The sequence below is a fragment of the Ruditapes philippinarum genome, unplaced genomic scaffold (genome assembly GCF_026571515.1).
Source record: "Ruditapes philippinarum isolate M1 unplaced genomic scaffold, ASM2657151v2 ctg1883_1_1_1_1, whole genome shotgun sequence".
In the NCBI taxonomy this organism is placed as follows: domain Eukaryota; kingdom Metazoa; phylum Mollusca; class Bivalvia; order Venerida; family Veneridae; genus Ruditapes; species Ruditapes philippinarum.
The window spans coordinates 68379-96367 of record NW_026861194.1 but is presented as its reverse complement, the minus strand read 5'-3'; the positions used below and the strand labels follow the sequence as shown (position 1 = coordinate 96367).

At 34.2% G+C, this 27989-nt stretch overlaps 1 protein-coding gene across 1 annotated transcript; it reads left to right on the top strand.

The window, feature by feature from the left end:
- On the top strand, window positions 1-27989 carry LOC132714820 (protein shisa-4-like). Its single transcript, XM_060697742.1, has 4 exons — window positions 1-157; window positions 6245-6446; window positions 18534-18667; window positions 24448-27989. The coding sequence occupies exons 1-4, from the start codon at window positions 112-114 to the stop codon at window positions 24501-24503; spliced, it is 438 nt and encodes a 145-aa protein (XP_060553725.1). The 5' UTR covers window positions 1-111; the 3' UTR covers window positions 24504-27989.

The window sequence follows — 27989 nt, the reverse complement described above, 5'->3', positions numbered from 1 at the left end:
TATATGTATTTTCCCTTGTCATACCCCAGACACGCTCTGTAACGTACAGTAATTCTCTGTTTTCCAGGAGGTTAGCTCAACATACTAAAGTCGTGTCTTACTCTTAGCAAAATGTGGACTCTTTGTACATTCGCCGTAATTTTGGTTGTGTTGGCAGGTAATCTTTTTCTACTTTTTTCATGTTTGTAAATATCCTTTTTTAATGTAGATCTATAAGCTAAATTAATTTAAAGTTTGCTCAAAGTTTGAGGACTATTTTGTCGACTCCTTTGTGTTTTCTGTTTTTTGCTTACGGTACATCTCAACTCTATTAAACTGTTAAACCTATATAATTAAACCTATCATAAAATTAAAGTATAAATCTATGCGCGGTATTTTCTTTGTTGTTGTTTTTTTACACGCTTTGGTATTTGATAGTGTCCGTCTGTCCGTAGACAATTTATTTTTTGAAGGATTTCAGCGATTGTGTTGATATTTTGGAATGTAATATCGGCATGTAATTATGTTATATCTACAGGCGTTCTTGCCAATAATTATCATAAAATTATCTTGATTTTATAATTGTGCATTGTCAAATTATCAAAAATAATCTCCCATTGATTTTTTTCAACAAGGGGAGGGTATTTAATGATAATTTGTCAATTATTGGCTGAACGCCTACGCAGGTCAAGTTTGATTTTCACTGCTACCAATTTAATATTATTTAAAGTGTTAAACCCCATTTTAACAGGTGGTATTATCGGTTTAGCCCATCATTTGATAACTGAAAAACCCCATTTTAACAGGTGGTATTATCGGTTTAGCCCATCATTTGATAACTGAAAAACCCCATTTTAACAGGTGGTATTATCGGTTTAGCCCATCATTTGATAACTGAAAAACCCCATTTTAACAGGTGGTATTATCGGTTTAGCCCATCATTTGATAACTGAAAAACCCCATTTTAACAGGTGGTATTATCGGTTTAGCCCATCATTTGATAACTGAAGTATTTTAAAGATAGATCTATCTTAGAATCATTGATTGTGTTTATCAAAACATAGGTCAAGTTCGAATTTTTTAAAGCAATCAAATTATTATTGAAAGAGTTATGCTTCCTTGTTCCGGTCAAACCCTTCAACACAAAGTTATGGCCCTTGATAATTTATGTAGTGTGCATATAGGGCAATAATTGTTTCAGCGCTTCTTCTCTGAAACTCCTGGCTGAAATTCAATGAAACTTTATGGGAACCTTCATTACCAAGAGGAAATTGGCTTTGTTCCGTTCACACCCTTCAACACAGTTATGGCCCTTGGTTAGTTACGCTATATGCATATAGAGCAATAATCGTTTCTGCACTATATTTCTGCAACTACTGGCTGGAATTCTACGAAACTTAATGGAAAAGGAAATGCGCATATCATTGCCTTGTTGAGGTCAGAACCTTTAACTTAGAGTAGTGGCCCTTGATTTGTTACACAGTATGCATTATTTGCATATAGAGCAATAATCATTTCTGCGTCATTTCTCTGAAACTATTGGCTGGAATTCAGAGAAACTTAATTTGAACTATCAATATTAAAAGGGGATGGGCAACGATCCTTTGTTCTTGTCAGACCCTTCAAGACAGTTATGGCTCTTGATTAGTTATGCAGTATGCATGTAGAGCAATAATTATTTCCACGCTATCTTTCTGCAACTGCCATCTGGAATTCAACAAAACTTTATGGGAACCATTGGTACCAAGAAGTGATATGCATATCATTGCCTTGTTCAGGTCACACGCTTCAAGACAGATTTATGGCCCTTGATTAGTTATGCAGTATGCTTGTAGAGCATCAGCAATAATCTTTTCCGTGCTATTTTTCTGCAACTACTGACAAAGATACATTGTGGGAACCATCAATACCAAGAGGAAATGTTTCTATTGTTGCCTTGTTCAATTAAGACCCTTCAAGACAGAGTTATGGCCCTTGATTAGTTATGCAGTGTGCATATAGGGCAATAATTGTTTCTGCACTGTTTCCTTGAAACTACTGCCTGAAATTCAACAAAACTTTATGGGAACCATCAATATCAGGAGGAGATGTGCATATCACTGCCTTGTTCTGGTCAGACCCTTCAACACAGAGTTATGGCCCTTGATTATGCAGTATGCATATAGAGCAACAATTGTTTCACTCTATTTTTTCTGCAAGTACTGGCTGAAATTCAATGAAACTTTATATGAACAATCAATACCATGGGGAGATGCACAAATCATTGCCTTGTTTGAGTCAGACTCTTCAAGACAGAGTTATGGCCCTTGATTATTTGTGCATTATGCTTATAGAGAAATATTACTATATACATCTTTCATTTACCATGTTACCCTTGATAATATAAAATGTAAAATGTCACAATGATAACTATAAAATGTTAAATAACTTTTTCGCGGCTAATTATTTGGACTACATAACACTGATAAATGATGCATGCATCTTCATATCAACCACTTCTTAATGATAGTTGCTTGTAACTTCATACACTCATTTAAGTGCATAATACTTGGAGGTCCAAGGCCCGTAACTCTAGTATGAGGTTTTTTTTTCTTCAGAATAATGGCCCTTTTTGAACAAAGAAAATTATTGGTTAAGGTTTTGCATGCAACATCAATCTGAAAAAGTTAATAATAAAAGTACTGAAGATAATTCCCTTGAATTTAATGCATGTCTTTGGGGTCATAACCAGAGGTTACTGTCCAAGGTACATAGTTCTTACATGGATTTTGACTGAATTATGGTCCTTTCTAAACTTTAAATGCATGGGTGCAAGTTTTCCGGCATGTGCCGGAAGTTCCGGTTTTTCATGTGTCGGAGAGATCCTTTTTGCAAATCACGTAAATCCGTTGAGATATTTGGAGAGGTATGGTGCGGGTCTACTCTTTCGAACTGAGAAGTACCACCGATTAGAAGTTCATAATCGAGAACGCTATATAACATACGGATGCTCACGGTTGTTCTCGAAGCGTCAATAGTAAACTTTCGCGGAAACTGCCGATAGTTTCCGAAGATATACGAGATGTTTACGAAAACATGTATTATTAATCCCAGCATGCAATTTTATCCGTGAATTTATTACAACAATTTAGATTGGCGCGCTAATTATAATCATCAAATGAAAAAGCGGCTTCGTTACCGATTCGGCTACAGAGTAATATGTAAACAGAAAGTAATTGTACAATTTGTAAGTCAAAAAGAAGTTTCTACACGAAGGATTTAATACAAAAGATATCGAGAAGACCTCAAAAAATAAATGAAGATGGGAATGGTTGTCTGTATGTGATCGAAACGGGGATAACTACGGAAACTGTTTAACTGGCTGGAAAAGCCAGACGTTCCCGGCGTAGCTTTCTGCACTGTATGCATATGTAGAAAATCCATCAAGTATGGATCCAGCGGGAAAAAGAATTAAATGCACGCAGACGATCCAAATCATATGAAAAACAAACTTACTGTGAAACATAACCAGGCTTGTTTTAATTATCTTTTTTGAAAACAATTTATTGTTTGTATGGAATCAGGGTCAGCTCAGCCCTAATTAAAACGTAAACTCGGTACAAATCAACTCAATTTTGAAAATTTATTTATATATTGGTTTGTTTTATCACTCTTTACTGTTGGAACCACAATATTAAATAGTGGAAACAATATATGAATGCACATTTCTTTTTGTGTTGAAATGTTTTTGTTTATATAATTAAGAAAAAGAGAGAGAAAAGAACAAACAAATAGTTCAGGTTTTTCAGAATTTTTAACTTGCACCCATGAAATGTTTTTGGTTAAAGTTTTTCGTGCAATATTAAAACAACTAATTAAAAGGTATTCACAGCAAACTTACTCATATCTGCAGGGTCATAAATTTAGGCCATTATACTCTGTCATGGATTTTGACTGAACTATGGCCCTTTATGAATTTGGAAAATTTTATAATTTAATCAAATAAATACTCAGAACAGCAACTTTAATATGCAGCAAACAGTGTACTTAATTCTGGTTGTATTTCTTTACTGTTTGTAACTTAATTTATTAAGATATCTTTTTTATCTGAACATAGGAAAATGTTTCAAAAAAACTTGCTTGTATATACATGATATAGTTAATTTGAGATTGGGTGGGTCAAATCAGAAAAATGAATTCCAAGCAAACACAACGCAAATAAAAATGTTGACATCAACTAGGCTAGTGACAGATAAAAATGTCCTCTAAGAATAGTAAGAACTGTCAATACATTGGTGTAACTTTAATTAATTACTTGCCATAATTATTCCTATCAGACATGAGTCCCTATTTAGAAAAATACATGTCCAGAAAACACTAAAGCCATAAAAACCTACTCATGATTATGCCCCCATTTCGAAGAAAAGGGGGTATATTGCTTTGCACTTGTCGGTCCGTCGGTCTGTCGGTCCGTCGGTCCGTAGACCAAATGGTTTCCGAGTGATAACTAAAGAACCCTTAGGCCTAGGAACTTCAAACTTGGTATGGTGATTGGTCATGACCAGTAGATGACCCCTATTGATTTTGGGGTCAAGGGGTCAAAGGTCAAGGTCACATTGACCTTGTAAGCAAAAACGGTTTCCGATCAATAACTAAAGAACCTTAAGGCCTAGGAACTTCAAACTTGGTATGGTGATTGGTCATGATCAGTAGATGACCCCTATTGATTTTGGGATCAAGGGGTCAAAGGTCAAGGTCACATTGACCTTGTAAGCAAAAACGGTTTCCGATCAATAACTAAAGAACTTTAAGGCCTAGGAACTTCAAACTTGGTATGGTGATTGGTCATGACCAGTAGATGACCCCTATTGATTTTGGGGTCAAGGGGTCAAAGGTCAAGGTCACATTGACCTTGTAAGCAAAAACGGTTTCCGATCAATAACTAAAGAACTCTTAGGCCTAGGAACTTCAAACTTGGTATGGTGATTGGTCATGATCAGTAGATGACCCCTATTGATTTTGGGGTCAAGGGGTCAAAGGTCAAGGTCACATTGACCTTGTAAGCAAAAACGGTTTCCGATCAATAACTAAAGAACTTTAAGGCCTAGGAACTTCAAACTTGGTATGGTGATTGGTCATGATCAGTAGATAACCCCTATTGATTTTGGGGTCAAGGGGTCAAAGGTCAAGGTCACATTGACCTCTTGGGTAAAAACGGTTTCTGATCAATAACAAAAGAACCCTTAGGCCTAGGAACTTCAAACTTGGTATGGTGATTGGTTATGACCAGCAGATGACCCCTATTGATTTTGGGGTTAAGGGGTCAAAGGTCAAGGTCACATTGACCTTGTAGGTAAAAACGGTTTCCGATCAATTAACTAAAAACGCTTAGGCCTAGGAACTTCAAACTTTGTATGATGATTGGTCGTGACCAGCAGATGACCCCTATTGAGTTTTGGGTCAAGGGGTCAAAGGTCAAGGTCACATTGACCTTGTAAGTAAAAACGGTTTCTGATCAATAACTTAAGAACGCTTAGGCCTAGGAACTTCAAACTTGGTATGGTGATTTGTCATGACCAGCAGATTACCCCTATTGATTTTGGGATCAAGGGGTCAAAGGTCAAGGTCACATTGACATTGTAAGTAAAAACGGTTTCTGATCAATAACTAAAGAACGCTTCGGCCTAGGAACTTCAAACTTGGCATGGTGATTGGTCATGAGCAGCAGATGACCCCTATTGATTTTGGGGTCAAAGGTCAAGGTCACATTGACCTTGTATGTTAAAACAGTTTCCGATCAATAACTTAAGAACCCTTAGGCCTAGGAACTTCAAACTTGGTATGGTGATTGGTCATGACCAGCAGATGACCTATTGATTTTGGGGTCAAGGGGTCAAAGGTCAAGGTCACATTGACCTTGTAGGTAAAAACGGTTTCTGATCAATTAACTAAAAACGCTTAGGCCTAGGAACTTCAAACTTTATATGATGATTGGTCGTGACCAGCAGATGACCCCTATTGAGTTTTGGGTCAAGGGGTCAAAGGTTAAGGTCATGACCAGTAGATACTTGATAACCCTTATTAATTGTTTGATCACTGGGTCAGAAGTCATGCATTATAACCTTATCACATGACTAATTGGCTGCTGATAGGGGGCATACATGTTTTACAAACATATCTTGTTTTAGGTTGTGTAGTATGTTGACAGTTGGATAATATTATGAAATTTCTTAGTTTAAATAATGCCTTTCTTATTTATAATTGAGGAATTTATATTAAATAACAGGTCACGGATCAGAAGCAGGTGACTGCTGTGGAAGTTACACTGATGGAAATGGTGATTACCATAAGGCTGAGCTATGTGCAGATTATTGCTGTTTAACACTAGCAAAACAATACAAGCAGTGTTGCAATGATCCTATGAGGCAGATTCCAGCAACACAAAATCAGAATGATGATTGTGTCCGCGACTGGGTTCAAGAACACATGTAAGTTGTTTTTGTGTTTTTAGCTCGACTATTCGAAGAATATGAGAGCTATTGTAGTCGCCCCGGCGTCGGCGTCCGCGTCCGCGTCGGCGTCTGCGTTGGTTAAAGTTTTTTGTAAAGTCAAATATCTCAATTATTACTTGAGATATTCAATTGAAACTTACAATACTTATTTATAGTAACAAGGTACATCAGATTGACAAGATGGATAACTCTGCCTACAATATTGACAGAATTATGCCCCTTTTTAACTTAGAAATTTTGGTTAAAGTTTTTTGTAAAGTCAAATATCTCAATTATTGCTTGATATATTCAATTGAAACTTACAATACCTATTTATAGTAACAAGGTACATCAGATTGACAAGTTGGATAACTCTGCCTACAATATTGACAGGATTATGCCCCTTTTTAACTTAGAAATTTTGGTTTAAGTTTTTTGTAAATTCAAATATCTCAATTATTGCTTGAGATATTCAATTGAAACTTACAATACTTATTTATAGTAACAAGGTACATCAGATTGACAAGTTGGATAACTCTGCCTACAATATTGACAGAATTATGCCCCTTTGGAACTTAGAAATTTTGGTTAAAGTGTTTTTGTTAAGTCAAATATATCTGAATTATTGCTTGAGATATTCAATTGAAATTTAAAATACTTTTTTATAGTAACAATGTACATCAGTTTGCAAAATTGCATAACTCTGCCTGCAATATTTGCAGAATTATTTGCCCCTTTGAAACTTAGAAATTTTGGTTAAAGGTCTTAAAAGATATTTACTTGAAACTTTACACATGCACTTAGGGTCATAATTGGAGGCTGATTCATATCCCCTTTTCTACTTAGTCTCTTGGTTAATGTTTACATGCAAGTTTTACATATCTCAATAACTATTAAAGATATTTATTTAAAACTTCACATATGCATTTAGGGTCATAATTGTAGAATGACAAAGATCCATAATTCTATCTTGCATTTAGGCTGATTTTTCTCCCCTTTTTCAACTTAGAAATTCATGGTAAAGTTTTGCTTGTAAGCTGTTATCTCAATAACTACTGAAGGGTTTGTGCCTTTTTGGGACAATTTTATGCATTCATAATAATAAAGCAGTGATTTACTTGATAAAACATCTTAATAAAAAGCCTTTGTACCTTTTCTGTCAAATTTATGTATTCATAGGTAATTACTAATTATACCCCCAAAAACGAAGTTTGGGGGGGTATATAGGAGTCACCCGGTGGTCGGTCGGTCGGTCGGTCGGTTGGTCGGTCGGGCGGTCGGTCGGTCGGTCGGTCCAGACGTCCGTTGCATTTTCCTTGTCCGGAGCATAACTTGAAAACTAATGGTTGGAATTCAATATAACTACATACAATGGTCAAGCACATTGAGAGGAAGTGCAGTGCACAAGAACCATAACTCTATCTTGACTAATTACAGAGTTATTGCCCTTTGTTACTTTTCCTTGTCCGGGGCATAACTTGAAAACTACTGGTTGGAATTCAAAACAACTTCATACAATTGTCAAACACAATAAGGGGAAGTGCAGTGCACAAGAACCATAACTCTATCTAAAGTAATTACAGAGTTATTGCCCTTTGTTGCTTTTCCATTGCTTTTTTTTTGTCCGTTGCATTTTCCTTGTCCGGAGTATAACTTGAAGACTAATGGTTGGAATTCAATATAACTACATACAATGGTCAAGCACATTATGAGGATGTGCAGTGCGTAAGAAACATAACTCTATCTTGACTAATTACAGAGTTATTGCCCTTTGTTACTTTTCCTTGTCCGTGGCATAACTTTAAAACTACTGGTTGGAATTCAAAACAACTTCATACAATTGTCAAACACAATAAGGGGAAGTGCAGTGCACAAGAACCATAACTCTATCTAAAGTAATTACAGAGTTATTGCCCTTTGTTGCTTTTCCATTGCCTTCTTTTTTTTGTCCCGACCATAACTTGAAGACTTATGGTTGGAATTCAATATAACTACATACAATGGTCAAGCACATTGAGAGGAAGTGCAGTGCATAAGAACCATAACTCTATCTAAAGTAATTACAGAGTTATTGCCCTTTATTACTTTTCCATTGCTTTCTTTTGTCCGGACCATAACTTGAAGACTAATTGTTGCAATTCATTATAACTTCATACAATGGTCCAGCACATTGAGAGGAAGTGCAGTGCACAAGAACCATAACTCCATTTTGACTTATTACAGAGTTACTGCCCTTTGTTTCTTTTCCTTGTTCAGAGCATGACTTTAAAACTACTGGTTGGAATTCAAAACAACTTCATACAATGGCCAAGCACAATAAGGGGAAGTGCAGTGCACAAGAACCATAACTCCATCTTGACTAATTACAGAGTTATTGCCCTTTGTTACTTTTCCATTGCTTTCTTTTGTCCGGACCATAACTTGAAGACTTATTGTTGGAATTCATTATAACTTCATACAATGGTCAAGCACATTGAGAGGAAGTGCAGTGCATAAGAACCATAACTCCACCTTGACTAATTACAGAGTTACTGCCCTTTGTTACTTTTCCTTGTCCAGAGCATGACTTGAAAACTACTGGTTGGAATTCAAAACAACTTCATACAATGGTCAAGCACAATAAGGGGAAGTGCAGTGCACAAGAACCATAACTCCATCTTGACTAATTACAGAGTTATTGCCCTTTGTTACTTTTCCTTGTCCAGAGCATAACTTGAAAACTACTGTTTGGAATTCAGTACAACTTCATACAGTTGTCAAGGACATTAAAAGGAAGTGCAGTGCACAAGAGCCATAACTCCATTTTGACAAAATACAGAGTTACTGCCCTTTGATACTTTTCCTTGTCCGGAGCATAACTTAAAACGTACTGGTTGGAATTCAAAACAACTTCATACAATGGTCAAGCACAATAAGAGGAAGTGCAGTGCACAAGAACTATAACTCTATCTTCAGTATTTATAGAGTTATTGCCCTTTGTTCTTTTTCTTTGTCTTTCTGGACTTATTACAGAGTAATTCAATTAAACTTCATCAATGGCCAACCACATTGAAAGGAAATGCAACATACATGAACAACAATTATCTTTAATTGCCCACAACCATAACTCTATGTTTTAATTCTATTACAAGGTATTCTGTTACTAGTAACATCCTCATTTCCGAAGCAGACTTGTGGGGGTATTAATCACATTTAGTGATAGTTCTAGTTAGTATTATTATACTCAATAAAACACCCTTGTGACATTACCTTCCGAATAGTCAAGTCAATACTGTATAATTAGACTCTCTCTAAGGCCTATAACATGAATTTATAAAAAAAAATTAGCCCTTTTGTGAACTTAAAAAATTTAACATTATCAAGGCTCTTTTACTATCAAGCACTTAGAATAGTCGAGCGTGCTGTCCTACAGACAGCTCTTGTTCTATATTTAGATTACCAAGTTGGCACAATATTAAGTTCCCTGTCTTAGCTCTATATTTTAGTATACTTACAAATAGGTAAAGCCATGCCTGGATCCAGAGGTGGGAAGTTGGGAGGTTGAGGGTCATGACCCCCATATGGGATTTTGATAGTATGTAGGCTGACCCTTCTGAGAGGTGGACATCAACTTAAGCCTTTTTTAAAGAAAAAAACCCCCGAAAATTGTGTGGAAATCAGCATTGAATTGACTCCCAACCACATCCTGAAATCTTGTAAAATTTCAACTGGGGCGTTATGGGATATACATTACCGCGTGTCCCCACTGGTAAAAATGTTGGGTTGTTGACAAAAAATTTTAAAATATTGTTATGAAATTTGAAACTAATCTTTTACTAGAAGAGTATTCTTTTAGGATGGTAAATCTGGACAATATTTCTAAGCTGGTTAAAATGTTTATGTTAACTTTTACTCATTTTTGTTGTAAAACAATTGAGTCATTAACAGTCCAGAATATTGGCACAGCTCTGTTATTTTTAGATTATGAGCATACCTCATTCCAAATTTGGAAAGGTCGCGCAGACAAAGGTCGCGCGACACTTAAGGTCGCGCAATAGGAAAGGTCGCGCAGAATCAGCTTTCCCAGGCATGCTAGTTCCAAATATGGAGAGGTCGCGCAATAAGAGGTCGCGCAGACTAAAAGTACTAGGTTTAAGTTATTTTTAGCCCTTCAGCATCTTAATTGTTGTTAACAAAGCATAATTTGGTCATATCAGATTTTATGAATGGGATTCCTTACTCACAGCTTTATCTATGTACAGGTTACTTGGTTCAAATGTTGAGCTGTATGTTGTAAAGCTGGAGAGATTATATTTCTGTTGTTTAATGAATTATCAGTCAGTATTATAAGTTTATAGAAATGTCAATCAGTAGTAAGTGTATTGGTCTTATAAGCCATATATAGTACATATATCTTTATTACTGCAAGTATATTTTGCACTATTAAGATGCATTATTGGACAGATAATTATTATCCTATTGAGTGTTCAAACATGTAAAATTATATAACTATTATGTATTTTTGTACTAATGTTTGTATTGTACAACAGTCTGTATACCTGAACCAGTTGCAGGCCATTTTGAACATTGTTAAGGCATTGTCAGCATTTTAAAAGGTCGCGCAACATTCAGGTCGCGCAATGAGTTGTGTGCAAAACTGGAGAGGTCGCGCAATAAGAGGTCGCGCAACAGTCTACTTTTGCACACCACCCAAGCTGCGCAAACAGAAGGGTATATAAGCTGGGAACTTTTCTAGCTGGGTTAGTTTTGGGGTTTTTGAGGAGTTTTGGAGTGAGTTGGAGTTGGTTGAGTTGAGTTAGTTAGTAATTGCAGAAATGTATTTGTTGAAGTTGTTAAGGATTTTACTTTGGTTTTGACTGTTGATAGAGAATAAAATGATGCATTATTTTGATTTACTGCAATAAATATAATCCTGCTTTCACTTGGACTTGACTTGTTCATTTTACCAGCATAGAGAAATGGTTTACTTTTAAGCGAAAAAAGTGAATAAACAAAGCTTTTCACAAAAAAGGAAGAGTTTTCGTAACACTGGTGGCAGCGTCGGGATAAGAACTTTAACATGCTTCAGCACAGGGATAAAGACTTTGAAATTTTCTACTTTTGAGTGTAATGGACTTACAAAATGGAAAAGGAATTAGAATCATTGCGTCAGACTGTTTCTTTGTGCTGTTTAGAAATAGGAAACATCTCCAAAGAACTAGTTAGTCATAGTGAAAATCTAACAAGTGCTTTTAGTGATTTTTGTAACAAAGTGAATGAAATTTTAGAAATGAAAAATAATGAAATCAGTGAATTAAAATCATATAATGCAAAATTACGTGCTTCTATGTTAGACGATGGCACTCAGGTTTTAGAAGAAAGTCAGTAATATGGGACCTAAGAAATCTGCTAGATCTGCATCAGCATCACGTCTTGAAAATTCAGAACTTACAATGGATTTACGTCAACAACTTTCCAGAAAAATTGATGAAAATGATGATTTACAAGCTAATTTAACTAATGCATTGGCAAATATTGAGAAATTAAATGAAACTGTCAAAATTTTACAAAGTGAAAAAGTTGGATTACAAGAAATTATAGAAAGTGAAAATGAACAATTTCGAAGAGATAAGGAAAATTTGAGCAGTCTATATCAAACAACTCAGATGAATAGAGACAGACAAATCCAAGTATTGACAAATGAAATTGATGAATTACAAAATATTTTACAATCAAGAGATGTTGAACTTAGTCGCCTGCAGAACATTGCATTACGAGAAAGTAACCAAAGAAATTCTCGGGATTATAATGTTCCACTACCAAACCAGGTTCTTTTTGATGGTAAAACGTCATACACCGCATTCATACGTCAATTTGCTGTGTTGGCTGAAACATGCCAATGGAGTGATAAAGAGAGGGCATTTCGCTTGCTGAATAGTCTGAGGGACGATGCAGCAGAGTTTGTATTCAACCAGGTCAGTCCTGAAACTCAACAATCTTACACACAGCTTGAGCAATGTCTAGCAGCAAGATTTGTAGAAAGACGTTCTACTGCCTCTTATCTGATGGAGCTCGAAAATGTCAAGCTTCACTCAAGGGAAAAACTCGTGGAGTATGTTGCAGATATAAAGCGTCTGGTTCGAAAGGGCTACCCAACTGCAGATGATCATACTATTGGTACAATTTGTTTACGGCATTTTATTAGAGGTCTGGGTGACTCCCAGATGGCTCTGGCTATAGGGATGAAGGATCCGACCAGTATCGAAAATGCACGTGAGATTCTGGAGACGTACTATAGTTTGAAGGACGAAACTAAGGCAAACACCAAAGTTCGAATGGTTCGACAAGGCAACAACAATGTTTCTCAAGAGCAGTTTTTGTCTTTCAAGAAAGAAATAGATAAAAAATTTGATGAAATTCTGTCTGCCATTAAAAAGCAAGATATGCAGCCAGAAAAATTCAAAAGAAGGGATTTATCTACTGTTGAGTGTTATAAGTGTCATAATTTAGGTCATTATGCACGTGATTGCACGAGTCAGCAGAGTGATAAAAATAAAGCGGAAAACTAGGTGGGACTAAGGCAGACAGCCTTGCGTTAGTCCAAAATCATAGTGAAAAAGTGATAAAAATTCATTTTAATGATACCTGCAATGGATTATCTTTGTTATTACCTGTGAAATTTGGTGATATCAGTGCAAATTTAGTAGTAGATACTGGAGCAGTTGTTACTATTGTTTCTTCTAATATCTATCATAGTGTGCCTTCTGATATTCGTCCATCATTGGAGAAAATTGATCCAAATTTTAAGCTTGAAGTTGCAAATGAAGGGTATCTCCCTATTTTAGGTAAAACTGTGATGTGTTTTAAAATTCATAAGGATATATTTAAGTTCAATGTGTTTATTGCACCAATTCAAGAAGATGGTCTTTTAGGTCTTGATTTTCTACAAGAAAATAATTTTGTGTTAAGTGCAGAAAAAGGTTTGCGTCTAAATGGAAAGAAGTATCCTACGTTAATGGAATCTTCAGTTTTCAAAGTGATGCGTGTCAAAAGTTCAAAGTCAGTCATTGTACCAGCAAATAGTGAAGTGATAATAGAAGGAAGTTGTTCTGGCGGCAAAATTGATACCGAGTTTGGAATTGTTACGCCATTAAAAAAAGGTGATGATAGTGAAAATAGCTTAATTGTTGGCCATACGCTGGTCAACCCTCATTCTAAAAATGGTTGTGTTCCAATTCGTTTAATGAATATTAGCAATGAAAATGTAAAAATTGAAGCTAATACTACTCTTGGATATATTGAGAATGCTGAAAAAGTTAGTTTTTGTGAGAAAAATGAGTGTTTTGTTAATGAAAAGTGTGACTCAAAGCTTCCATCTCATTTAAATGAGCTTTATGAAAATTCAGTGAAAAATCTTAATTATGATCAAAGAGTGAAACTTAAGAATCTTTTGATTAAGCATTCAAATGTGTTTGCAAAGTCACCAAATGATTTCGATCGTACATCTGTAATAAAGCACAACATCAATACTGGGGCAGCAAAGCCTATTAAGCAACGCCCTAGGCGCCCACCAAAAGCTTTCACAAATGAAGAAGAGAAAATAATTAAAGATCAGTTAGCGGCCAATGTTATTCAGGAAAGTAATTCTCCTTGGGCGTCTCCATTAGTATATGTCAGGAAACGTGATGGAACAACACGACCTTGTGTGGATTATCGTCAACTTAACAACGTAACAGAAAAAGATCCATACCCCTTACCTAATATTAGTGATTGTTTGGAAAGTTTAGGGGGATCATCATATTTTTCGTGCTTGGATATTTTGTCAGCCTATTATCAGATTGAAGTTGATGAGGCTGATCGACCAAAGACAGCCTTCACTACAAAATTCGGTTTATTTGAATATTTGGTAATGCCGTTCGGATTATGTAATGCACCGTCAACCTTCCAAGGATGTATGGAATTAGTAATGAGAGGTCTTCAGTGGGAAATTTTGCTGATATACCTTGACGATTTGATTATTTTTGGCCGCACATTTGAAGAACATTTAGATAGGCTTGATACAGTTTTAACACGTTTGTGTGAGTATGGAATGAAATTGAAGCCAAGCAAATGTTTTCTGTTAAAAACTGAAGTGTCATTCTTAGGACATGTAGTTTAGTAAGGAGGGAATAAGCCCTCAAAAGTCTAAAGTTAGTTGTATTGCAAATTGGGAAAGGCCGCACGATTTAACAACTCTGCGATCCTTTCTTGGTTTTTGTTCATACTACAGGATATATATTCGTGATTTTTCCACAAGAGCTAGGCCATTAAATAGGTTGTTGGAGGCCGGACAACCATTTGAATGGTCTGATGAATGTCAGAAAAGTTTCGACGATTTACGCAGTGCATTGACTGGTGATGAAGTCATGGCATACCCTCAAGATGATGGATTATTCATACTTGATTGCGATGCGTCGAATTTCGGTATAGGAGGAGTTTTGTCGCAAATGCAGTTTAGTGAAAAACTTGGACAGTGTATCGAGAAGCCAATAGCATATGCGAGCAAAAGCTTGAATAAGGCTCAAAGACGCTATTGTGTAACACGTCGGGAACTGTTGGCAGTTGTTACATTTGTTACTATGTTTAAACAGTATTTGTTAGGACGTTCGTTCTTAGTGAGAAGTGATCATTCTTCATTAAGATGGATTATGTCCTTCAAAGAACCAGAAAATCAGATGGCTAGATGGCTTGAAGTGCTATCACAATATGACTTTAAGCTAGAGCATCGCAAGGGAACTAAGCATGCAAATGCTGACTTTTTGTCGAGGATTCCGTGTGACCCTTGTTCGTGTACTTGTTATAGTGGTCACTCAATTCTAAGTGAGCTTCCGTGTGGCGGTTGTAAAGAATGTGTGAAAAAGCATGAACAGTGGTCGGAACTTGCAGATTTTGATGATGTGGTTCCACTGGTGTCTAAGAAAGTCAAGCGAGTCAGAGGAAAAGGTGTTCCTGCCGACTTAGTTAGGGACTGTTCTGCATCAGTGCTGAATTTTCTGTTTGTTTTTGCGTTGTATCTGGGAGCGTTTCTCAGGCAAATTGAACAGAAATTTCGTGGTTGTGAGAAATTTGTTTCTGTGAGAAGACTTAGGGCACCGAAAGAGAAAAGTGCGCCTAAGTCTGGTGCTGCGGATAACATTGATTTAAGTGATGCCACCAAAGAGAAGGATATGGCACAGACATCACATGCAGGAGGTCTGTACCCAAATGGTGACATTTCTTCTGAAAAAGTGTATAAGTTCTCAAATTGGGTAGGTTCGTATACCACAACTGAACTTATCAAATGATGAGGACATTCCACATCCGACAAAGCGGCAGAAAGTGACTCACACTAAATCATGTAGCGAAATATCAGTTGAAAAACGTTTGGAAAACATTGAAAAGAAAATTGACATATTAACACAAGAAGTAAATAAAACACAATTAATATTACAGGAAGAAATAAACAATAGTGCAGCTTGCATTCAAGACTATCAAAGAACTTTAACTTCGCACATTCAAAAAGAAATTAAACATATTCAAACAGAAAAAAAACAAGCAATGAGTGACTTTCTAAAATGTCTTACTGAACTTAACAAAAGTGTGTTGGAGATTGTGAATTAAATTGAAGAGACAGGGAAAACTGTTATGGGATTTTATCTAATTGAACAGTAGAATACTTATGTTTTATATTTCATAAAAATCCATTATGCTTATTTGTTAATTTGTTTAGTTTTGCTTATGTTAATCTGCATAATATCATATAACACTTAGTAGTTTTTCACATGTATTGTTTAGTAACACTTAGTAGTTTTTCACATGTATTGTTTAGTACCAATATTATTCTTTTATTTTTATTTCAATTTCACTTAACAAGAGTTATCAAGGTTTGCTTCAAATTTAAAAATTTAACATGTGTAAATTAATTGGTTTTGCTTCCGGAGTAAGCAAAGTCCAAAGGTGGGAGAGTGTTATGAAATTTGAAACTAATCTTTTACTAGAAGAGTATTCTTTTAGGATGGTAAATCTGGACAATATTTCTAAGCTGGTTAAAATGTTTATGTTAACTTTTACTCATTTTTGTTGTAAAACAATTGAGTCATTAACAGTCCAGAATATTGGCACAGCTCTGTTATTTTTAGATTATGAGCATACCTCATTCCAAATTTGGAAAGGTCGCGCAGACAAAGGTCGCGCGACACTTAAGGTCGGGCAATAGGAAAGGTCGCGCAGAATCAGCTTTCCCAGGCATGCTAGTTCCAAATATGGAGAGGTCGCGCAATAAGAGGTCGCGCAGACTAAAAGTACAAGGTTTAAGTTATTTTTAGCCCTTCAGCATCTCAATTGTTGTTAACAAAGCATAATTTGGTCATATCAGATTTTATGAATGGGATTCCTTACTCACAGCTTTATCTATGTACAGGTTACTTGGTTCAAATGTTGAGCTGTATGTTGTAAAGCTGGAGAGATTATATTTCTGTTGTTTAATGAATTATCAGTCAGTATTATAAGTTTATAGAAATGTCAATCAGTAGTAAATGTATTGGTCTTATAAGCCATATATAGTACATATATCTTTATTACTGCAAGTATATTTTGCACTATTAAGATGCATTATTGGACAGATAATTATTATCCTATTGAGTGTTCAAACATGTAAAATTATATAACTATTATGTATTTTTGTACTAATGTTTGTATTGTACAACAGTCTGTATACCTGAACCAGTTGCAGGCCATTTTGAACATTGTTAAGGCATTGTCAGCATTTTAAAAGGTCGCGCAACATTCAGGTGGCACAATGAGTTGTGTGCAAAACTGGAGAGGTCGCGCAATAAGAGGTCGCGCAACAGTCTACTTTTGCACACCACCCTAGCTGCGCAAACAGAAGGGTATATAAGCTGGGAACTTTTCTAGCTGGGTTAGTTTTGGGGTTTTTGAGGAGTTTTGGAGTGAGTTGGAGTTGGTTGAGTTGAGTTAGTTAGTAATTGCAGAAATGTATTTGTTGAAGTTGTTAAGGATTTTACTTTGGTTTTGACTGTTGATAGAGAATAAAATGATGCATTATTTTGATTTACTGCAATAAATATAATCCTGCTTTCACTTGGACTTGACTTGTTCATTTTACCAGCATAGAGAAATGGTTTACTTTTAAGCGAAAAAAGTGAATAAACAAAGCTTTTCACAAAAAAGGAAGAGTTTTTGTAACAATATGACAAAATGCATGAGAAATTAAAAAAAAAATATTAAAGAAATCATTGGTAAGCATGCACACCCATATAATGACAAAATATAGTTCTAAATATTAAGATGTTTTATGTTGTAGATGTATCTGATAAAAACCTGAATGGTCCTCTAGTTGGGTCTGTATTTTAAGGTTTACTTTACGATTCCAATGAATGCACACAGTTATTGACCTACTATCCTTGGACTTTTCCACTTATTTTGGATAAAAATTTTGGTTTGGGAATAGTCCTTATCAGTGACCCTCAGAAGAAAGAGTTGTGTACTCTAAGCACCAGGGTGCCGTTTTATCAACAAAAACGGTCGTAACTGCAATCCTACTTATGACTGGCCTGAAGCAGTTGTAGAGTTAGGATGTTTATCTACAATGTCTTAGCTGTGACCATGTTGATGAAACACGCTGTGAGGGTCAGATTGGTCATACTACCAAATCTAAGCTACGACTAGGCGTATGGCCATTGTTAAAACAGCACCCAGAAGTCTAGCTGGCACTGTGTCAGTTATAAAGCACCAGAGGTGTGTGTGAATGTACATAATCATTACCCAATTGATTGTTCAGAAAGTTCTCATTGATTGAATCATTTGGGTAAAATTATAGAAAATACGAGACTCTCACAAAATCATCGACATGTACGCTTTCTTGGTAGGCATGTAGCCACTTTATTTGAAGAAAACTCATCCAGTGTTGAATTTTGATATTCTGGGGAAAAAACTACCTGCAGAGGAACTTTTTATTATTTTTATCTACAGGTACATTTTGACCAAAAATACTGAGAGAATGCTATCTTGTAAAAGCTATCTCATGGACTGATAAATGTTTTACATATTTTCTTTTTTGAATTTTAGGTGGGTGCCGATTGTGTCTGGCATTGTGGGATTGCTCATTATAATCGGAATCTGTACCTGTTGTTGTTGTTGCTGCTGTGGATGTTGCAGGAAGACCCCAGCCCCTGTGGTAATCCATACAGCTGCCCCACCTAGTAAGTATTGTGTAAAGTTTATAAGTTATACATGTATAAGTGTTTTAGTAGAATCTGAAAATGTAGCCAGCTCTGTGTTATGTCCTGGTTTTGTTAAATGTTGAGTTATTATTCAACTCATTCATAGCAAATATATTTTGATGATCATGTGGTCTGTTATTATTTCTGTATATTACAATCTATGTAACCACCACATGAATCATTCTTCTTTAATAAACAGAGCCTGGACCTAATGACATATTCAAATGCAATTAACAAAGCCTAACATTAAACAATTGACAAATATGAAAGTAATATACATGTACTTTATTTACTAATACGTCCGTTCCAATTAAATGGACTAAGCCACTAAGGGGCCATTTCTTTTGTTATTTTCTTTTGTTTAATAGAGGGCCATGGTCTCTTATTCTTTTGTTACAGAATGAAATTTATTGTTCTCTTTAGTTCTGTTTACAGTTACATTGCCCCCTACTTCTCTTAATAGCCCGTAAGGAGAGTCTGTCATTAAGGACCACTTCTTTATGTATACAATCGTCTCATGTTTTTGCATTGTACATCTAACTAGGAATTTAAATAAAGGTCTCCACACAATTTGTTAAATCCATGCTATTTAGCTATGTGTCAATAAAAAAAAAATGTTGTAGATAAAAAGATAACATATTTTACTTACCAACCCGGTACCCAGTTTGGCAAGGGTCATTGCAGGGGGAATTGTCAAAGTTTTAAAGCTGGTCTTTAGGGTTTTAGCTCCATAAGAGGTCACTGTTGTTTTCTTTAATTATGTTACCAGTATTGGTTATACCAGTTAGGAAGTATATTCTCTCAACTTGAAGAAACTTGTTTGACAATCAAGGTCGAATAATCAAGGTCGAATAAATATGTTTTGAAGATACTGAAACAGTGATTTAAAGATTGGACGAAGATGAATATTTCAATACTTTGATAAAAATCTTGTTTTGAAAAACTTCCAAATATGGTTATATAATCATAACTCTTTTGAACATAATTGTTTTTATTGCTACGTGTATTTTGTTTTGTTAACAGAGCGCAAGTAATGTTCTTGAAATTTAATATCATGCGCATTGTGACGGAATGGAATGTCTTTATCATCATACTTTTAAATTGCATATAAGTGAATTGATATTGTAGGTCACTAAGGAGTTTCTTAAATGATAAAACTGTTAAAAGGGTGGCAGTTGTATACATTTGTATTATTTTGTCAATACAAAATACAGTTCAGTCTTTCTAAATTAATCCTTGCACATATGTATAGTGTTCACATTTTAGTTGTAGGGTGTGTTGTGTTGACAGTTAATCAAGGTGACACACCTACATTTAAATTAGAAAAATATGAAATATGGATAGTAATTAAAGCCATTTGTAAATGTATTTATGTCATTGGAGAAAGATGTAGTCACTTAACACAATAATTATGGTAGGGGTGGATAACACGTCTGCATTTCAACGCGGGGAATACTTCGGTCACATCCATTTTTCCTCATATATGACACAAGTATTACAGGAAGTAAATTTCTAGAAACATATCAAGAGATTGTTGACAAAAGCTGCATACTAGCTTTCATCAAAATTAAGCTAAAAAATGGAAAATGTTTTGATTTAGGCTTGACTATTGGAAGAATAGGGATTATATAAGCTATTGCACTCACTGAGTTGTAAATTGAAAATAATTATGGTAAAATTATGTAGACTTATTTTGACTTTCACCTGTTTTCTCACTAGTATATACCCTTTGATTGGCATAATGTCATTTTAATGAATAAATTTGGTAACCCATAGGGCCAGATTAATGAAAGTTGGATTTTTTTTGGCTTATTTTATAGCCGATATTCGGTCATATTCCCAATTGAAAATAGTATATTATTTTTCCAATCCACTGGAAAAAAATTCCCAATTTAAAGTTACAAATAAAAATATTGAATAACAAATTCTAAAATCATTGAAAATAAGGGCTTCTGCTTAAATGTTTCAAAATGTCATCCTAGACAGTGATTCCTTGCATTCAATTAATCATTGTTAAATTTATGTCATGCATTTAACAAAACATGGCTGAAATTCCCAATTCTATGGGTATGGGTCATGTTCCCAAAATCCTGGGAAAAAAACCCTGTGAAACAAAACGAAAAAACTAAAAAAAAACAAAAAAAACAGTGAAACATACCTTTCTCATATTTGCATGACTGAGTTTTATTAGACTGAAATGTCAAATTTATTGCAATAGTCAAGATTGTTCAAACATGTAACTTGTGTAAAAATATTACAACATCCTGTTTGCAATTTATTGGTTGTTTGCTGCCTTTTTATACACCTGAAAAAAAAATTGGCATATTATGTTATGCATCCCGGGTCGTCAGTCCTTCTGTTAGCAGTTTTCTTGTCCAGTCTGTATCTTTGGAACCGTTTGAAGGAAATGGAAACTGTTTGGCAGAAATGTTATCAATGATGAGAGAGGCTTTGATGTTTCTCTGGTTTAAAGGTCACACATTTTGTATCAATTTCAATATTTCATGTTCACTTTGTATCTGAGACTTACTGTGTGAAACTTCAGTGTCCAAAGCTTAGATATTTGGCATGTAACTTTACTTTGTGTACCACAAAATAACTGGTGTTATCGGTTATCATGCCCCATGGGTCAATATTGGCCCTGCCTGGGGATCACTTAGTTAATATAGTTTGTGTAGGAAGACACTTAAAAGTCTTTTTTTGGTGAAACTACAATGCCTAGAACTTCGATATTTGACATGTAGCATTGCCTTGTTGGCCTTTAAAAAACTGGTATTTATCATGCCTCTTGGGTCATTGTTGGCTCACTTAATTCAGATAATAGTCTTGTATATTAAACTACAATGCCAAGAGCTAAGATACTTACCATGAAACATTACTTTGTGAATGTAAACAAAATTGATATAAATCATGCCCCTGGGGTTAAAATTTGCCTGCCCTGGGGAGGAAAACACATTTAAGTCTTATTGTGTGCAACTACATGTACAAAGCCTAGAGCTAAGATATTTGACATTCGCCATCAATTTGTAGATTCCAACAAAAGTTATTAATCATGACTCAGGTTAATATTGATCTTGCCCAGGGATTCCCTTGCATCATGTAGACCAAGGTGTAGGAAAACGCATCTTATTTTTTGTGGATGAATTACTATGCCTCAATATTTGGCAGAATCATGCACTTAGGGTAAAAAATGCCTCCACCTCGTAGGTCATACAGTATCACATTTTATAATTAAGATAAGACATTTTTCAGAAAAGTTTCTTGATTTGGTCTTTACATTGTACCTTGATTGAAAGATAACATGTATTTTTGATTACCCAGATGAATTAACAGTCGGGCATACATTGCCCTGCCTTTGTGGTGCTCTTTTGTTGATATAGACCACAGCATGTGTAGACTAGATATATAAAAAATACTTTTTTCACCTATTAATTTGCAGAATTCTGCAGACTTATTTTCATGCTTCATTGCTATTAGAGAATAAATATAATAAAGTGGACTTGTCTACAGTAGGCATATTTTCCCCAAGTATTTCAAATACTGATAAAAACAATAGAAATTCATCATTTAGATATTTTTGTAAAATATTGCTTTAAAAAAAATAATATTGATGAAACTTTAAGTGATTTAGTATTATCATTTAAATTTAGTATATGACAATTGATGAATAATAATATTTTGTTTTAGAACATTTTGTTAACTGCTCATATAAATATAATAGGGCCATCCTTAAAAAATGTTTGTTTGCAGTAACGCGACCGACTCACAAAATTTGCCCCTACTCAAATTTTTTTTCATGGTCTGGATAAAAAAAATTTTTTTTTTTAATCAGAAAATTATGCCTTGTGCTTTGTTTTCGTTCTTTTAAAGCTTAATAGAAGAAATAAAATGTAGTTCTTATTAAATTAGAATTCAGTTATCAATTTATTAATTGTTACCAGATTATCAAAGCATATATTGTCCAGCCTTTTTTTGAAATTCCATATTTATTTGGGAGTACAGTTCAATATAAAAAAAAAAAAATCGACCTACCTACCCAACTTGAAAATTGTGGGTCGGGTTACTGCAAACAAACATTTTTTTAAGGATGGTCTAGTATGAAGGATATCATGTCAATCTCACACTTGCCAACATTTATTATTAAAATTACAGCAGAATAGATATTGCACATACTTTACTTAGATGTTTTTTTGGTCGGACAAGACATGACTATTAATCGATCTAGTTTCATATAAATGAACAAATGTGGTGAAATTTTATCTTTTGAGAGACATTTTATCTCAAAAAAGGCCCAAACTACAATGTGTGGGGTGATAGTAGCTTTAAGAGACTCTTATAGTTTACATACCATAGTCCATACTGCTGTGTTATTCTTGTTAAAACATGACTGCTTTTTTCCCCGACAAGTTGCATTTAAAATGTTGATTGTTTTTTTTTGTATTTTGGGCATTAAGCCGAGAAATGCATAAACTGTTATTATAAACATTGGTAGTGTGTTAAGAGATTGAAATCTAGAGGTTCTGCAGTAGTGTAATATCTCTATCATTAAGTTTATTAAATAGATGGATTAGAAGTTTTTGATCTGACCGTTCAATGCCAAAATCATAAATTTGAAGTTTTGACAAGTATTTAGATAAAAATGAGTTAAGATATTAACTTAATCATATAATTGATGGTTTATATATTTTCTTGACCTTTGAGTTGTTTTACAAGAGAAATGACAACTTTTGTTAACTCATTGGTTTTCATTGTCTTAAAATTATTATGGGGTATCCAGATTTTGACCTCAACATTATTGTGTTAAAAATGCCTCAAAGTAGCATAATTATGCAGACACAAATTTTTACATATGTAACACTTAATTAGTTTATATAATTATATAAAGCTGGGCAAATCACTATTGCAGTGACTCAAGTTCATCAGATAAAGGGTTCATTTTAGCTTCTGTATTTTAAGGATTACTTTTGGCTTATCACATAGTCTATATTCAATCATTCTCCGATTTGAAAATAGTATGTTATTTTCCCAATCCACAGGAAACAATTTTATTTTCCAATCCACAGGAAAAAATTCCAAATTGAAAGTTACAAATTAAAAATAGTCATGGCATGGCCGAGTGGTTCACGCAGACTAGTAATCTAATGATCGCTAGCCGCATGGGTTCAAACCCCGTCAGGGGCAAGTCATTGTTTACTTGAGCAAGAAACTTGACACTCATTGCTCAATACTGGTTGGTTCCAGAATGGAATTAAAAATGTGTCTATAAGCTTATAGCTTCCAACACAATTGAACTAAAATAAATTCTGTATAAACAAAAAAATATTGAATAGCAATTTCTGAAATTTTTGAAAACATTAGGGCTTCTTCACTGTTACAGTGCTTAAATGTTTAAAGATGCTATCCTATACAGTGATAATAATTCACTGCAAAATTTCAGTCATGAATTTTTTTCACATTTTTTTACAATTTTACATCACTGAATATCCCAATGCCAAGGTTATGGGTGAACAGTTCCAACAATCTTGTGAAAAAATTCTAAATTTATAATTAAGTCCATAATAAACTTAGTAATGGACAATTTGAAATTCAAAGTAGGACACGTACAATATTACCTATGATGTGGGGTAAGTCAAGGGATATCTATGTAGTATTTATTACACATTTATTTCATTGTTACAAGTACTAAAATATGTACTTTATTAAATTTTATGCCGAGGCACTTTGAGTGAGAAATGAAATATTTATATCTTTTATTTCAGGCACCACAGTTGCTATGGCAGCCACAAACCAGTACCATGCCGGATATGATCAATAGATGACCACCAACAACAACATCATATCTAAAAATAGTAACACCAGTAAATGACACAAAAATAATTTTAGAAAAAAGTGTTTTGAAGTAATTATTAATTAATAACTGTTTTTCATCTGAAAGTGAAACTTAACAAGAAAGAGTAAAATATAAATATATCATCAAGATTTTAAGATGGTAAGAAGTAACATGCTTTTCATGGGCAATGGAGGATGCGTACAGTGCCTGAAAATTTAGAAACTAGAACATTGGAATCATTGTACATAGGTTTTATTCTTTGTTTTTCCTCCAGAATTGAAGATCATATATGTAGTTATGTTATATTGTATGTATCATGGATAAAAATATCATCAGAGTCTAAAATAAGTTTTTAGTTTTAGTATTATTATTTGTTTTCCTATCATTTTGTGAATATTTTTGTGGTTCTTTATTTCATGTCTTGTTATAATATATCTTTATGGTCTTATAATTAAGGATTACGGACCCCAATGAAGCATTTAATATCGGTTTTTGTGGGATAGTATCATGATTATCGGAAAGGAGTCTCGCTAACTTTTAGCAGTTTTCGGATACTTATTAATTTTGTAGCATGTATATGTCATGTACCGTAAGAGTGTTTTCCACTATGACGAAATTATTTCACATCAGATTTCAATATGCCACCTTGAATTCATGTTCATTGCGGTCCGCATTCCTTAAATGCACATATTACTCATGCATGCCTTGACATCAATCAAGATTGGCTGTTATATAAGTTTTTAAAGTGGATAATTTCCCAAACAATTGCGGCTGTATCTAATTATTGAAACATCTTTAAAGCTATCTCCTTGCAGATGAGTGATAAAAATATATTTATGCAAGTTTTAGGAAATGATATTTTTTTTTTTTAATATTGAATTATTCACTAATCAACATTGTTGTTGATGTGAAATATGGAGGTGACACATTCAAATACTTCAATTTAGAATGATATTAATGGTAATTTATGTTGGCAGGGCTAACTCAATTTATTTGCCTTGACCGAAGTCACTTCATCTTTATTGTATCTTTACTTTAGACATGATATTAGTGCTTTTGTTTAGCTGACCTTGAAATGCTTAGTTTGTTTAATGTAACTTAAACAAAAAACAACAAGCAGATATTTTCCTCAGTGATGAAGCTATTCTAACACATGGTTGTGAATTGTTATGTTCACATTCTTCAATATTTCTTATCTATCTTCATTGTAAATGTAAAGTTGTTAAAGCTGGCCAGTCATACATTGTCACCTTAGTGCAGTAATGGGTTAACCCCTTATATAATCTAATAGGAGGTAACCCATTACTGCACTAAGGTAACGATTTTAAGTCGTACCTGAATATAATCCATGAAGCTCTAGTAAAAATATTGAATCCATGCGTAGATTCATGCAATTGAGTAATGCAGATGTAACCTTCATTTTCTGTGTGCGGATCATTTTGCTGTAAATATTTTTCTGTAATCTGTTATGTCGATGTTATAATTATGTACTCCATCCATCTTATTATATGCTTTTCATGTATGCAGAACTTATGTTACAGTATACGGATGAGATTAAAATATTAAAAAATGACAGTTTGGGTCTATGGCTAATAATTGAGCTACATGGCTATTGAGAAACATCAAGATTTAAAAAAAAAAATGAAGTCAGTCCTTTGAAAATGATAAACTTGTATTTCTACATATATTATGATGTTTTCGGTCTGTGAATCAATAAGTTGGTAGTGACTAAAGATCACTGAGCAACTTTTTTCTACTTTGCAATTTAAGTTACTAACCTTTCAAAATCTTTACTTTAGTACTTGAGTCTGACTGAATAGCAAATTTGTTTGGTATTTTAATCTTGTCCTTATAGAAGAGAAATAATAGGCCATTGTTGTGATTAAGTGGTTTTACTATTTGTACTTTATGAGTAGAAGTAGGTATATGTATGTGTAATATGAAAACCCCAAAAATCATGAATGGTTTTGTCCAGATTGAAAGATGGACAAGTCTATTTAAGATATTTAGAGTGGTAAGGGTCAAAATAATATATAAATTGTCAGAAAAAAGTAAAGTTGACTTACTAACACTATTACACCTATGTAAATTTTGTGAATGGATTTTTTGTAAAAACTAGACAAGTTATTTAAAGGCTTTACAAGTCTATCTTTATATATAAGTATAAGTCAATCAGTAAAATTCTTTGAAAGTTTTCTAATTGTTTCTTTATTTCACAAAAATTTGAAATTTACTGAAAATTTACAAGAAATATTCAGTTTTAAGTTTGTATCGGTCGAAGAATTCATTAATACCTACTATAAAACAGTTTGTTAAACCATCTTTTGCCTCTCAATGTATTAATTTTTGGAAACTTGAACAAATATAACAGGTAAATTCACACAGTTTTATCCTTGTACACATTTGTGCCCATAATAGGACATGGAGAGACCAGTAAAGTCATTATTCACCATTTAAATATATGAGCCGCGTCACGACAAAACCAACATAATGGGTTTGCGACCAGCATGGATCCAGACCAGCCTGAGCATCCGCGCAGTCTGATCAGGATCCATGCTGTTCGCTTATCAACCCTTTTACAAGTAGAGAAACTGATAGCGAACAGCATGGATCCTGATCAGACTGCGCGGATGCGCAGGCTGGTCTGGATCCATGCTGGTCGCAAACGCACTATGTTGGTTTTGTCATGACGCGGCTCATATGTAAAGTGCGTCGTATTACCTGAACAATGTCTATGTGATATAAACCGCGACAAAAAGAAGTCTATAAATATCACATTTCGTTACCAATTACCAATATAATTTCAAATGCTTTTAAAGGGTCTTAAATTTGTAAATTTTCGGCCATTATAAGTAGAGGAGTTAAGATTTACAGCATTGAAATCTTAACATACTATAAACACAACACTCTTTGTTTGATGGTATGTAAATTTTGTGATAACAGCCCTTTTGTTAAAAACAAGTGTTTATTTGTTGAAAGGTCAACTAGAACATAAATTATTGTCTTTTGTAGCTTTCGTACAATTTCTTTGGTTATTGTTGAATTGCCGTCTATAAAGTTGAATGAAGATTGTTTCTAAGGTGCCTTATGCTTTTTATATCAGTGAAATTAATAAATATTTTTATTGCCTAGAAGTATGTATTAGAAAAGGAAGTGTTTATGCTCATGTGTAAGTGGTTGCGTTAAATGTGCATATGGTAATTAAATGATCAACTGATTATATTTCTGAAGTGTCACTATTTTTATTTCCTTTAATACTTTGGCAAAACTATTTTTATAAGTCTTTTCAGCACAAGATACAAACTATACACGTGTGGGCAGGTCTTAAGATTTTTTCTCTCTTTTTAAGTATATGAAATTTTACTTCAAGAATGAAGAGTGTTTTCCCATTGTAAAGTCAAATGTAAAGATGATAGTTTATTTGATGTAACTAGATACTTTAATATTCAGTTTCAACACAATTTAAATAAA

What these genes read in the sequence shown, in the direction of transcription:
- LOC132714820 (XM_060697742.1), top strand. Translation starts at nt 112, where the DNA reads ATGTGGACTCTTTGTACATTCGCCGTAATTTTGGTTGTGTTGGCAG. An exon ending in AATTTTGGTTGTGTTGGCAG is followed by an intron (nt 158 to 6,244) that starts GTAATCTTTTTC and finishes ATTAAATAACAG; the next exon opens with GTCACGGATCAGAAGCAGGT. An exon ending in CCATACAGCTGCCCCACCTA is followed by an intron (nt 18,668 to 24,447) that starts GTAAGTATTGTG and finishes CTTTTATTTCAG; the next exon opens with GCACCACAGTTGCTATGGCA.